A 13,700-nucleotide genomic window follows, 5' to 3' on the forward strand; every position below is an offset into this window, starting at 1 on the left:
GGAAAGGAATATATTTACTGCCGATCGCATTTTGGCCTCAAATAAATCTTGAGCTTTTGGACATAGATTATATGTTCTTTCTTGGAAGCTCTTTCAGCTAATAGTGAAGTGTTTCCTACTAAGGATCGCCTCCAAACGTTCCAACTACGGGCGGAGGTTGCAAAGAAAACGGGTCTCTCAGCGAATTGTTCTCATCCATGAGTGAGTCCTCTCCGTCCTTTCCTCGCGCCTGGCAATAAAGCCTCCTTCGGAGGAGCTCCGTCTAGAGAATAATTGCTGCCTTTCTGACTTTCGGACTAGCGCCAACCGCGAACCACACCACCACACCATCACTGTCACCCGTCATAGTTCATCCCTCTCTCCTTATAAAGCATCTAATAGGTTCCACAATTGTTTGCCAAAAAATCTCTTAGCATAGCCCAATTGATTACGAAAATGTCTCTTTCAAATAAACTTTCAGTCAAAGATCTCGATGTTGCCGGAAAGCGTGTCTTCATCCGTGTCGACTTCAACGTTCCTCTGGATGGTGACAAGATCACCAACAACCAGCGTATCGTTGCTGCTTTGCCAACTATCCAATATGTTTTGGATCACAAGCCAAAGGTCGTCGTTCTGGCTTCTCATTTAGGCCGTCCAAACGGAGAGGTCAACCCAAAATTCTCTTTAAAACCAGTTGCTGCTGAATTGTCCTCCCTACTAGGTAAGAAGGTGACTTTCTTGAACGATAGTGTTGGACCAGAGGTTGAGAAGGCTGTCAACTCTGCCTCCAATGGAGAGGTTATTCTTTTGGAGAACTTGCGTTTCCACATTGAAGAAGAAGGATCTCAAAAGAAAGATGGTCAAAAGATCAAGGCCGACAAGGAGGCTGTTGCCAGGTTCAGAAAGCAATTGACCGCATTGGCCGATGTCTACGTTAACGACGCCTTCGGTACCGCTCACAGAGCCCACTCCTCCATGGTTGGATTTGAATTGGAGCAAAGAGCTGCTGGTTTCTTGATGGCTAAGGAGTTGACATACTTCGCTAAGGCCCTGGAAAACCCTGTCAGACCATTCTTGGCCATCCTTGGTGGTGCTAAGGTTTCTGACAAGATTCAATTGATTGACAATTTGCTGGACAAGGTCGATTCCATCATCATTGGTGGAGGAATGGCTTTCACTTTTATCAAGGTTTTGGATAACGTTGCCATTGGTAACTCTTTGTTCGACGAGGCTGGTGCCAAGTTAGTTCCCGGCTTAGTTGAGAAAGCCAAGAAGAACAATGTCAAACTGGTTCTTCCAGTCGACTTCGTCACTGCCGACGCCTTCTCCAAGGATGCAAAGGTCGGTGAAGCCACGGTTGAGTCTGGTATTCCAGACGGATTGCAAGGATTGGACGCTGGTCCAAAATCCAGAGAATTGTTCGCAGCTACCATCGCTGAGGCTAAGACAATCGTCTGGAACGGTCCTCCAGGTGTTTTCGAGTTTGACAAGTTTGCTGAAGGTACCAAGTCTATGTTGGCAGCTGCCATCAAGAACGCTCAGAACGGTGGAACTGTCATCGTTGGTGGTGGTGACACGGCTACCGTTGCTAAGAAGTTCGGTGGTGCTGACAAGCTATCCCACGTTTCCACTGGAGGAGGAGCTTCTTTGGAACTGTTGGAGGGAAAGGAGCTTCCAGGTGTAGTTTACTTGTCCAACAAGGCTTAATTAGTTCATATAGTTTGAATTCTGATTTTGATGACGCTCGCATAAACCGTAGAGCCACTACGGCCACATGTTAGTTGTCCGTGAATTCACAATTTACATGATATTATTGCAATGCTGCTGTTCGTCAATTCGTTGCAGTCGTGATAAGAGGGATTGTCATGTATGCAAAGGTATTCAGCAACTGTACAAGGCTGACGTACGTTTAGTGGTCAGATTTGAGACCTCCCAAGTTGGCGCACGGCGGATAACCCACGTTGGGGTCACGGTGGGGGCATGAACTTTCGCGTCGATTTGGGTGGGGGTTTTTTATCTGAGAAGTTCCCCTGTTGATGACTGATGGCCTGGACCGGATGGTGCATGGCATGGACGTGAACATAAACAGAAATATGGACCTCTCTAAATTTGTGCCTTTAACACATCAGGCTGCAGGACACCCGGACTTGCTGGAGTCTGAAGACTCAGGCCTATTCGCCAAGTTAACAAATAGGAAGGAGGTCGAATTTTACAGCAGGCTGAATTCTAATGTCTCTGAAGATAAACCATTGGGAAGCGGTTTGATTGACTGGGTTCCTCAGTTTATGGGAGTCCTAACCCCAGGAATTTCACCTGACTTGAAATCTCAAGGCGCTCCTGTAGCTGCTGAGTTGGAGAAGAAGGCCTCTGTGCAACCTTCTTCAGATAAACAGTACATCTTGTTGGAGAACCTATTGTTTGGCTTTAGCCAGCCCTCAGTATTGGATATCAAATTGGGAGTCAAACTATATGATGATGATGCCACAGATGATAAAAAGGAGAGACTGGGTAAAGTCAGTGATTCTACTACTAGTGGTAGCCTAGGTTTTCGAATATGTGGAATGGACATCAAAAAGACCCGTAAAGAAGTCCACGAGAAATGGTCCGACTACGTCACAACTTACCAAGACGCGCACAAGGTTGAGTATCTCAAGTTCGATAAATGGTTTGGAAGAGCACTAGACGTAGACTCGATCCTTGAAGGGCTGGATCTTTTTTTCCATCATAATGAGCTGCCAGAGGAGTTGAGGAATATTATTCTCTCCAATACAGAGACTAGGTTACAATTGCTGTATAACTGCTTGCTCGAGGAGGAAATACGGGTTATATCCGGGAGCCTACTAATCATTTTTGAGAACGATTCAGCCCGGTGGAAGAAGAAAGATAACCAAGACAGCATAGTTTTCCAGAGGGAGATTTACGAAGACGATCAGGAAGAGGAGGACCACAACGACCCTGACGATGAACACCTCCTTCGGGAGAATTGCCCGCTCAGCAAATTGGCTTTAGTGGACTTTGCACACTCGACATTTGTTCCAGGACAAAATTACGATGAAAACTTAGTTGATGGTTTGGAAAGCCTTCTACAGCAAATCTCTCACCTTAAAGATAACAGACAGATATAGATAAATACTTAAACGACGGTACGACCCTAGTTCTGGCCCCAGGCAATCCGCTCCTTCCAGCAGGCACTGCGCCGCCTACCGCGAATATCCTCCCGAAGCAAAGTCTCTATGAAACCTGCCACTTTTTTTGTGTCAATCCGTTAATTTATCTACTTTCTGTTCGGAATCGCATCAAATGAGTAACCAGTATAATCCGTATGAGCAGAACCAGTCTTACGAGCTGCCCTCGTACAAGGGGGGCAACAACGACGATTTTGTCAAGTTTATGAACGAAATTGCTGACATCAACGCCAATTTGGACAACTACGAAGAACTAGTGAAGATTATTGAGCAAAAACAAACCCAACTCGTGAATGAAGTCAACCCAGACCAGGAGAACTCTTTGAAACGACAGCTAGACTCCCTAATCAGTGAATCCTCCTCTTTGCAATTATCGTTAAAGTCCAAGATTAAGAACGCTCAACAGCTGGCTATTGGCGACTCGGCTAAGGTGGGACAAGCTGAGACCAGTCGACAACGTTTTCTTCAAGCTATTCAGGACTACCGTATTATTGAAAGCAACTACAGAGAACAGCAGCGAGTCCAAGCCGAAAGGCAATATCGTGTCGTTAAGCCCGATGCCTCCCCTGAAGAGGTCAGAGATGCTATCGACGACTTGGGTGGCCAGCAGGTGTTCTCAACGGCTTTGCTGAACGCTAATAGGAGAGGAGAGGCAAAGACGGCGCTTCAAGAAGTTCAATCTCGTCACAGAGAGTTGCAAAGGTTAGAAAAGACTATGGCTGAACTTACTCAACTGTTCCATGACATGGAGGAGATGGTAGTTGAGCAGGATCAACACGTTCAAGAGACCGAGAACTTGGTAGACACTGCCCAGCAGGACATTGAAAAAGCAGTCGGCCACACCGATAAGGCCTTGACTAGTGCTAAAAAGGCACGGAGAAAGAAGTGTATCTGCTTCTGGATCTGTGTCCTTATCATCTGTATTCTTGCACTGATCCTTGGTCTGGGATTCGGTGTCGGAAACTGGGGAAGATAGAATGGCAAAAGTAAAGACAGTGGATGGTAGCTAGAAAAAAACAACGGTAAAATTAGAAGAAAGAGAGGTAGAATACGTTGTATAATTACAAAATCAAGAACAATTTTCTTAAAAAGTGTGGCACAAAAATGTAGGAAGGTGATTTAGTCCAGCGATGACTTGGGAAGTCCATTATCGCCAGGTGGAGTAATCCTAAGATCAATTTACCAATACAAAGGTAATCTCGTCGGCATAGAGCTGAAATCTGTGAAGAGAACAGAGCCGTTGAAAAAAAGACATGATCCCCTTATAAGAAAAGGGAAACAATCAATGCATTGGAAGAATCAGGACCGCAATAGGACTCTACTGAATCCTAAAAAGTCCTGTAAGGGGAAGAAAGGGAAAGAGAGCCAAAAAAGTGTTCTTTTTATATGTGTCCAGTCTCCCATTATTTTTTTTCTGAGCAGTGCACGCTTTGTAGTGACTTTTTGCCATCTAACATCGATCATCCATCTAACATCCAACTTTTGCGCGCGCGCTCACCAACCTTTCAACAGACCCAACATAACAGCCAGCTTCCCAACGCGTCCAGTTCGGAGTAGGCGTAGAGACCTATATTTTTTTAGGATATATTTGATAGCATAATCCCACGCAAACCATATTACAAGGAATAATCTACTTTTAACACACCCAATGCGTCCAGAAGTAGAACAAGAACTTTCCCACGTTCTTCTGACTGAGCTGCTGGCCTACCAGTTTGCCTCTCCTGTCAGATGGATTGAAACCCAAGACGTTTTCCTCAAGGACTACAACACTGAGAGAGTCGTTGAGATCGGTCCTTCGCCAACTTTGGCTGGAATGGCCTCCAGAACGATCAAGGCCAAGTATGAGTCTTATGATGCTGCTCTGTCTTTGCAAAGACAAGTTTTGTGCTACGCAAAGGACACCAAGGAGATCTACTACACTCCTGACCCGGCAGATATTGCTCCTCCAATCAAGGAAGAGGCAGAAACTTCTGCCGCTGCTACTTCCTCTTCTGCTCCAGCTGCTGCTGCCCCTGTTTCCGCAGCTCCTGCTGCCGCTCCCTCTGGACCTGTTGCTGAAATTCCTGACGAACCAGTTAAAGCTGCTCTGGTATTGCACGTTTTGGTAGCCCACAAACTGAAGAAGTCTTTGGACGCTGTGCCATTGTCAAAGGCCATCAAGGATTTGGTCGGTGGTAAGTCCACTGTTCAGAATGAAATTCTTGGTGACTTGGGTAAAGAGTTTGGCTCGACTCCAGAAAAACCAGAAGACACTCCTTTGCAAGAGTTGGCCGAACAATTCCAAGACACATTCCCAGGAAGTTTGGGTAAACAGACCGGTTCTTTGGTTAATAGATTGATGTCTTCCAAGATGCCTGGTGGATTTTCTCTTTCCGTTGCAAGAAAGTACCTCCAAACCAGGTGGGGTTTGGGCCCTGGAAGACAGGACTCAGTCCTCTTAGTCGCTCTTGTCAACGAACCTGGTGCTCGTTTGTCCTCTGATGGTGAAGCCAAGGAATTCTTGGACTCATGTGCTCAAAAGTACGCTTCTGGTGCCGGTATTACTTTGGCTCAAGCTGCCGCTGGTGGTGCTGGATCGTCTGGCGCCGGTGGTGCGGTTATCGATGCTGAGGCCTTCGAAGAACTTACCAAGGACAACAGAGTTCTTGCCAGACAACAATTAGAGGTTCTTGCCAGGTATCTCAAATACGACCTTACTAAGGGAGAGAAATCTCTCGTCAAGGAGAAAGAAGCTTCCAGCCTTTTGCAACAAGAGCTCGATTTGTGGGCAGAAGAGCATGGTGAAATTTATGCTCAAGGTATTAAGCCTGTATTTTCTCATCTGAAAGCCAGAACTTACGACTCCTACTGGAACTGGGCTAGACAAGATGCTTTATCCATGTACTTTGACATTATCTTTGGTAAGTTGACCGATGTTGACAGAGAGACCGTTTCACAATGTATTCAATTGATGAACCGTTCCAACCCTACATTAATCAAGTTCATGCAATACCACATTGACCATTGTCCAGAATACAAAGGTGAGACCTATCAACTGGCTAAGTCTCTTGGCCAACAGTTGATCGACAACTGTATCCAAGTTGCCAACCAAGATCCAGTTTATAAAGATATCTCTTACCCAACCGGCCCTCACACTGAAGTTGACAGCAAGGGTAATATTGTTTACAAGGAAGTCAACAGAAAGAGTGTCCGCAAGTTGGAACAATACGTCTTTGAAATGTCTCAAGGTGGTGAATTAACCAAAGAGGTTCAACCAACTATCCAAGAAGACTTGGCCAAGATCTATGAGGCTTTGAATAAACAGGCTTCTACTGAGAGTCAACTGGAATTCAACAAACTGTACAATTCTTTGATCGAGTTTGTTGAAAAATCCAAGGAAATCGAAGTTTCGAAGTCTATTAACGCTGTTCTTGCCTCTAAGTCATCTGATAGCGATAGGAGCGCCGAGATTTCTTCACTATCGGAGAAAACTTCTATTGTTGACCCTGTTTCTGGTGGCATTCCACCAGAGACAGTGCCGTTTCTGCACTTAAAGAAGAAGTTGCCTTCGGGTGAATGGGTCTTCGACAGAGACACGTCTGCTCTCTTCTTGGACGGACTCCAAAAGGGTGCTGTGAATGGTATCTCTTACAAAGGTAAGAACGTTCTTATTACTGGTGCTGGTGCGGGATCCATCGGTGCTGAAGTTCTTCAAGGTCTGATCTCAGGTGGTGCCAAGGTTATTGTTACGACCTCTAGATTCTCCAAGAAGGTCACAGAATACTATCAGGACATATATGCCAGATTCGGTGCTGCTGGTTCTTGTCTGATCGTCGTTCCGTTCAACCAAGGTTCTAAACAAGATGTTGAAGCTTTGATTGACTACATCTATCGTGATGTCAAAGATGAAGGTCTTGGATGGGATTTGGACGCAGTTATTCCATTTGCTGCAATTCCTGAAGCAGGAATTGAAATTGACGAGCTTGGTTCCAAGAGTGAATTGGCTCACAGAATCATGTTGACAAACTTACTGAGATTGTTAGGTGAAGTTAAGAAGCAAAAATTTACTAGAGCTATCAACACCAGACCTGCGCAAATTATTCTTCCTCTTTCCCCCAACCATGGAACTTTTGGTTCAGACGGTTTGTACTCGGAGTCCAAGCTGGGTTTAGAAACTTTGTTCAACAGATGGTACTCTGAATCATGGAGTGAACAGCTTACTGTCTGTGGTGCCATCATTGGTTGGACCCGTGGTACTGGTTTGATGTCAGGTAACAACATCATTGCAGAAGGTCTTGAAAAGTTGGGAGTCAGAACTTTCTCCCAGAAGGAAATGGCTTTCAACATCTTGGGTTTGATGACACCAGAGTTGACTGAAATGTGCCAGAATGGACCTGTTGTAGCCGATTTGAATGGTGGTCTTCAATTTATTGAGAACTTGCGTGAATACACTGCACAGTTGAGAAATGAGATCTATGAGACCTCTGAAGTCAGAAGAGCTGTTTCAATTGAAACTGGTATCGAAACTAGGGTTGTCAATGGAGAGAATGCTGATGCCCCATACCAGAAAGCCAGAATCGAACCAAGAGCAAATCTGAAGTTTGAGTTTCCACCTTTGAAATCTCACAAGGAAATTCAAAACAAGGCTCCAGGTTTGGAGGGCTTGCTTGATTTGGAAAGAGTGATTGTTGTCACCGGTTTCGGTGAAGTATCTCCTTGGGGTAACACTAGAACAAGATGGGAAATGGAGGCTTTTGGTGAATTTTCCATTGAAGGTTGTTTAGAAATGGCCTGGATCATGGGTTTTATCAAGTACCACAACGGTAACTTGAAGGGTAAGCCATACACCGGTTGGATTGACGCCAAAACCAACGAGCCAGTTGAGGACAAAGATATCAAGAAGAAATACGAAGAAGAGATTTTAGCTCATGCCGGTATCAGATTGATCGAGCCAGAGCTCTTCCGTGGTTACAACCCAGAAAAGAAGGAATTGATCCAGGAGGTTATTATCGAACAGGACATGGCTCCTTTCGTCACAGATGAATCTACTGCCCAACAGTACAAACTACAACACGAGGATGCTGTCGATATTTTAAAGTCTGAGGAATCTGACGAGTACACTGTTACTTTCAAGAAGGGTGCTCGTTTATTTGTTCCAAAAGCTTTGAGATTTGACAGATTGGTTGCTGGACAAATTCCTACAGGATGGGATGCTAAGCGATACGGTATTTCTGAAGACACAATTTCTCAAGTTGATCCCGTCACTTTATATGCTTTAGTTTCTACCATTGAGGCATTGCTGTCTGCTGGTATTACTGATCCGTATGAATTTTACAAGTATGTTCACGTTTCTGAAGTCGGTAACTGTTCCGGTTCAGGTATGGGTGGTGTTAGTGCTTTGAGAGGAATGTTCAGGGACAGATATTCCGACAAGCCTGTTCAGAATGATATTTTGCAGGAATCTTTCATCAACACTATGTCTGCTTGGGTTAACATGTTACTTTTGTCTTCATCCGGTCCGATTAAGACTCCCGTTGGTGCTTGTGCCACCGCTGTAGAATCCGTTGATATCGGTGTTGAGACCATTTTGTCTGGAAAGGCAAAGATTTGTTTAGTCGGTGGTTACGATGACTTTCAAGAAGAAGGTTCTTATGAGTTTGCCAATATGAACGCTACGTCCAACTCCCTTGACGAGTTTGACCACGGTAGAACCCCTCAGGAGATGTCTCGTCCTGCCACTACAACCCGTAATGGGTTTATGGAGGCCCAGGGTTCAGGTACTCAAGTCATCATGAACGCTGAGTTAGCAATTAAGATGGGTGTACCAATCTATGCTATTGTCGCCTTGACTGCCACTGCAACCGACAAGATTGGTAGATCTGTGCCAGCTCCAGGAAAGGGTATATTAACCACCGCTCGTGAGCACCACGGGTCGTTGAAAACTAAGTCTCCAAAGTTGGATATCAAGTACCGTACCAGGCAACTAAACAAGCGTAAGGATCAAATCAAGCAATGGGTTGAAGACGAACTTGAGTACATAAGAGAGGAAGCTGCCGAGTTGGCAAACTCTGATGCTAAGTTTGATGCCGTTTCATTCGTTTCTGAGCGTACTGAAGAAGTTTATAGAGAGGCTACTAAACAGGTCAAGATGGCCCAACAAGAATGGGGTAACGAGTTCTGGAAGAACGATCCAAGAATTGCTCCTTTGCGTGGTGCGTTGGCTACTTTTAACTTGACAGTTGATGATCTTGGCGTTGCTTCCTTCCATGGAACTTCTACCAAGGCCAACGATAAGAATGAGTCTATTACCATCAATAAGATGATGCAACACTTAGGTAGATCAGAGGGTAACCCAGTGTTTGGTGTTTTCCAGAAGTATTTGACTGGTCATCCTAAGGGTGCTGCTGGAGCTTGGATGTTGAATGGTGCTATCCAAATTTTACAGACTGGTATTGTTCCAGGTAATAGAAACGCCGACAACGTTGACAAAATTTTGGAAGACTTTGAATATGTCTTATATCCATCTAGATCTATTCAAACTGACGGTATCAAAGCTTGTTCTGTTACATCTTTTGGATTTGGTCAAAAGGGAGGGCAAGCTATCGTTGTTCATCCAGACTACTTGTTTGCTTCTTTGGATAGTGAAACCTTTGAGGAGTACAAGACTAAGGTTGAAGCTCGTTACAAGTCCACCTACCGCTACATGCACAATGCTATCATTAGAAATACCATGTTTGTTGCTAAGAGTGATCCTCCATACACTGATGAACTTGAGCAACCAGTTTACTTGGACCCATTGGCCCGTGTCAACAACTGTAAAAAGAACCCAAGCAAATTGGTCTTCGTCAATGCTGATGTTCAATCGAAACAGAATTTTGTCGGAAAGTCAGCCAATGACACTGCAAAAGTCATTAGCAGTCTGACTAGCGATGTCACATCTGGTGGTAAAGGTGTTGGTGTCGATGTTGAGCTGATTTCAGCTATCAACAATGAGAATCACACTTTCATCGAAAGAAATTTCACTGAGAACGAAATCTCTTATTGCGCTTCTGCTCCATCGTCCAAGTCATCGCTTGCAGGAACCTGGTCTGCTAAAGAGGCTGTTTTCAAGGCTTTGGGTGTCGAGTCCAAGGGTGCTGGTGCTTCTTTAAAGGACATTGAGATCGTTAGGGACAGCAAGGGTGCCCCAACTGTTGTACTACACGGGGATGCCAAGTCTGCTGCTTCTGCTGCTGGAGTTAAGAACGTCAAGGTGTCTATTTCTCATGACGACGTCCAGTCAGTAGCTGTTGCTATCAGTGAATTTTAGTTAGTTAATTATTTTTGAGTGTTTTTGAAACAATATAATATTGATTTACCATAGTAATTACACACATTTGGACCAGCAAATTGGATTTTAACAATAAAATGAAATAAAAGAAAAAAAGTATAGTAACAACAGTTGAAATACCCAAAAAAAAACCCAATATAAAAAATCTCTAATCCCAATTTTCTTTTGTATTTTCTTTATCTTTTCCTGTTGTATCTGTGTTCAGACAGATTGTAAGTCCATTAATGCCATCACGGCAATCTCCTCCTTTGAGTTGCTGGCTGTAGAGGCAACGTTGGTTTGGGGAGATCGAATAAGATAGGGGGTCGGAGGAGTTAAAACAGAGCCTCTACGGAGAGAAGCAGCTCCCATTGACTCCCAATCCTCTTCATCAGTCTCAGAAAGATGGGTGTTTGGTTGGGCATTCGGGATGTTGTTTACAGAGGAAGTACTGTGTCGGGCAGTTGAGGTATTGTTGGAATTGAAACTGTAAACAGCTCCTGGGTTTCTAGTTGGTGAAAGGGCGGTTCTAAGAAATGATTGTCGGCTCAACGAAGAAGCATTTGAGAACGAAGCCCTCGGTCTTCTTCTGATACCAAAACTGTCTGGAATAGCAGCAGCATCCAAACCTCCCTCCAGAGAGTTCCCGTCTAAAGTTGCTTCAATCGGGTTAGCGTTGAAAGAGTTGAGGCGAGATCGTCTAGGTTTGTGGATCCCGCTTCGAGGCGTGGTCAAATGACTAGAATGACGACGCATCATCTGCTTGATAGGAACCCTGGATGAAAATTTGGATTCATCGTCAAAGGAAAACACCGCCTCATCATCAGAATTGTCGTCCTCATCAATAGCGTTTTCATTGTCGTACAGGTCATCATCGGAGGACGTGGAACTTTCAATTGCTTGATCGAGGGAGGATTGCCTTGCTTCAACAGAGTTCTTCAAAGAACCGAAATGGGGAGAGAGCGGCAAATTAATATTATGAGGGTCATTTGTTGGATTTGTAATAGACTCCCTTCTGACATTCCAAGAGGAAGAAGTGCCCTTTGCTGGATTATCCAAATAAGAGGGTGACGAGCTCTTCTTTTTGAATTCACGTTGTTCTCTTTTAGAAACTGAATGGTCACCGGAAGACTGTTGTTGCTGCTGGGCAGCTCGAAGTTTCTCCAACGCTGTTTGGTGATCAACAACCTTCGCAGCCCATTGACCCCAGCCAACTTTTTCGAAAATACAATTTGACTCGACATCACCGGAATCCAGTGCCGATATTATCAGTCTTCTCTGTTTTGATAAAGAAAGATACTGGAACCCGGATATTTGTTTTGAAAGGTGTGCGGTTATGTGTCTAATTGGCAGAGGTCCATTTTCCATCAGCAAACTGGCCAGCCTAGCTGGAGTCACCTTTTGAGCGGCGGCAATTCCCTCGGGAGATGAAGTGGACAATAAAACGTGTTGCTCCTTGGATTGCTTCGATTTGAAAGGTTTGTCGTGTTTAGTTTCAGACTTTGAGTCATAACTTGGAGATACTTCACGAGAGTCGCTCATTATTTCAGAGGTTGGAAGCACAAAATATCACCAACAATTGCGGTATAAAAAGTTTGCTGTTGACTTGTTTTGCAAAATAACAAAGGCGTTCGTTTGGATTGAATTGCTCTGACTGATAAGTGTTAACGTCTAAAGTTAATCTGTGGGTACACAGTTGATATTGGCTAATTTCGCTCATTGCTTACAAAGATGTGCCCAAATCGAGGGTACGCCAAGCGGCGTGGAAAAGTGTTGCTTCCTACCTTCCGATAGGGGGAAAGCCACAGGGAGTTGGTGACGCGAGCTAGAAGGTGGACGAGTCTCTGAAGAAAGTCGCGATATGTCCCCAGGATGATTCTAGTTCCACTGACAAAATGAAAATGGTTGGTACACTATTTGCAGAGTGAATTTCAAGGCTCACATGTTCAGATCCAATATCCGTTTTGAATGAATTGTCTCCCGAAGAACCTTCAATACCACTAAATACATTCCGAAATGTTTATTCTACACTTCTTACACATGATGCTATCCATGGGTTACGGATTCTCGATATAGCCTCGGATTTGACTGGGAATCCAGCCAATCAATTTGTTTCACTGGAGGTTTTGCAAGCTCAAAGAGGCTGTTAACTCAGAGAGCAGGGAACTTTTCATCAAAGTTGATTTCTTTCTTGGCTGGGGCAGCATTGGCACCTCCACGGGCACCACCACGAGCACCTCCACGAGCGTTTCCTCTGGTGTTTCCACGGGCACCACCACGAGCTCCGCCACGAGCACCACCACGGGCACCACCACGGCCTCTGTTGGAAGAGTCTCTTCCTCTTGGCTCTGGTTGAGCATCGGCGAAAGTAGCCTCAAAGTCAAGAAGGTTCTTCTCCTTCTTTCTGGAGCTCTTCTTAGAAGCAGCAGAGTCGCCTTGGGGCTTGGCCTCCTTGACGATAACCTCACCAGATCCCCATTTGTCTTCAGCACCGGCGTTAGCAGTACGCTTGGAAGTGGCCTTCAAGGCATCAGCAGAAAGCTTCAACTCGGCAAAGTAATCGGCATATGACTTGACAGGCTTGGTAGAGACTTGTGGCTCACCTTCTTCAGCCTCAGCCTCGGCATCAGCGGCACCAGCCAACTCACTCTCCAACTCCTGGTTGTCATCTCCCCAACCCTTCTTGATCTTCTTTGCGGTGTCAGACTTTCCGGTTCTGTCTTGACGGTCGTTACGTGGCTTGGAAGAACGTTGCTTAGCTGGCACAGGTGGCTCTACAATTCTGTTGGTGTTCTTCTCTCTAATGGCAGCCTCGTTTCCGGTAGGCTGAGGACGGTTTTTTCTAGCACGGTCCTTGTTGGCAGAAGGAGGAGGAACATCAGCCTTCTTGGAAGAGGTGTTCTTCTTGACGAGTTCCTTGGTCACCAGAATCTCAGTTTCATCCTCGACGTCGTTACCCAATAGGGCAAAAAGGTTCTGAAAAGTTAGTCAATTGTCTGCTATATTACAAAGATTGATGTTGTAAAAAGGTACATACCTTGTTGTTGGACATCTTGTGAACTTCCAAATAAAGAATACGGTAATAGTCTTGGGTTTTCTCTCTTTTTTTTTTTCCATCAGTTTTTTCGTCCATCGCTGTCCACCGAGGGTGATTGTGGGGAGGCGTGTAAAACTTGGTCCGTTCTCACAATTACGTCGGTGGTGTCATGATATCGTCTTAGTACTTACTGTAATGTCTACAATATTAA

The 13,700-nt window shown here is 44.9% G+C and overlaps 6 protein-coding genes across 6 annotated transcripts; 4 read left to right on the plus strand and 2 right to left on the minus strand.

The window, feature by feature from the left end:
* Positions 1–435: 435 nt before the first annotated feature.
* Positions 436–1,686, plus strand: PAS_chr1-4_0292 (3-phosphoglycerate kinase; the record flags this gene model as incomplete). Its single annotated transcript, XM_002490366.1, has 1 exon — positions 436–1,686. One exon carries the CDS (start codon positions 436–438, stop codon positions 1,684–1,686), a length of 1,251 nt encoding a protein of 416 aa, XP_002490411.1.
* A 350-nt stretch (positions 1,687–2,036) lies between these two features.
* PAS_chr1-4_0293 (Inositol polyphosphate multikinase (IPMK)) lies at positions 2,037–3,104 on the plus strand (the record flags this gene model as incomplete). Its single annotated transcript, XM_002490367.1, has 1 exon — positions 2,037–3,104. One exon carries the CDS (start codon positions 2,037–2,039, stop codon positions 3,102–3,104), a length of 1,068 nt encoding a protein of 355 aa, XP_002490412.1.
* A 175-nt stretch (positions 3,105–3,279) lies between these two features.
* Positions 3,280–4,140, plus strand: PAS_chr1-4_0294 (Plasma membrane t-SNARE involved in fusion of secretory vesicles at the plasma membrane; the record flags this gene model as incomplete). The annotated part of the gene is made up of 1 exon (XM_002490368.1): positions 3,280–4,140. The coding sequence occupies one exon, from the start codon at positions 3,280–3,282 to the stop codon at positions 4,138–4,140; it is 861 nt and encodes a 286-aa protein (XP_002490413.1).
* A 672-nt stretch (positions 4,141–4,812) lies between these two features.
* On the plus strand, positions 4,813–10,452 carry PAS_chr1-4_0295 (Alpha subunit of fatty acid synthetase; the record flags this gene model as incomplete). The annotated part of the gene is made up of 1 exon (XM_002490369.1): positions 4,813–10,452. One exon carries the CDS (start codon positions 4,813–4,815, stop codon positions 10,450–10,452), a length of 5,640 nt encoding a protein of 1,879 aa, XP_002490414.1.
* A 222-nt stretch (positions 10,453–10,674) lies between these two features.
* On the minus strand, positions 10,675–11,994 carry PAS_chr1-4_0296 (Protein that binds Sin3p in a two-hybrid assay; the record flags this gene model as incomplete). The annotated part of the gene is made up of 1 exon (XM_002490370.1): positions 10,675–11,994. One exon carries the CDS (start codon positions 11,992–11,994, stop codon positions 10,675–10,677), a length of 1,320 nt encoding a protein of 439 aa, XP_002490415.1.
* Positions 11,995–12,603: 609 nt separating this feature from the next.
* PAS_chr1-4_0297 (Suppressor protein STM1) lies at positions 12,604–13,504 on the minus strand (the record flags this gene model as incomplete). The annotated part of the gene is made up of 2 exons (XM_002490371.1): positions 12,604–13,428; positions 13,490–13,504. The coding sequence occupies 2 exons, from the start codon at positions 13,502–13,504 to the stop codon at positions 12,604–12,606; spliced, it is 840 nt and encodes a 279-aa protein (XP_002490416.1).
* Positions 13,505–13,700: the final 196 nt, after the last annotated feature.

This window comes from Komagataella phaffii, chromosome 1, assembly GCF_000027005.1.
Source record: "Komagataella phaffii GS115 chromosome 1, complete sequence".
NCBI classification, from domain to species: domain Eukaryota; kingdom Fungi; phylum Ascomycota; class Pichiomycetes; order Pichiales; family Pichiaceae; genus Komagataella; species Komagataella phaffii.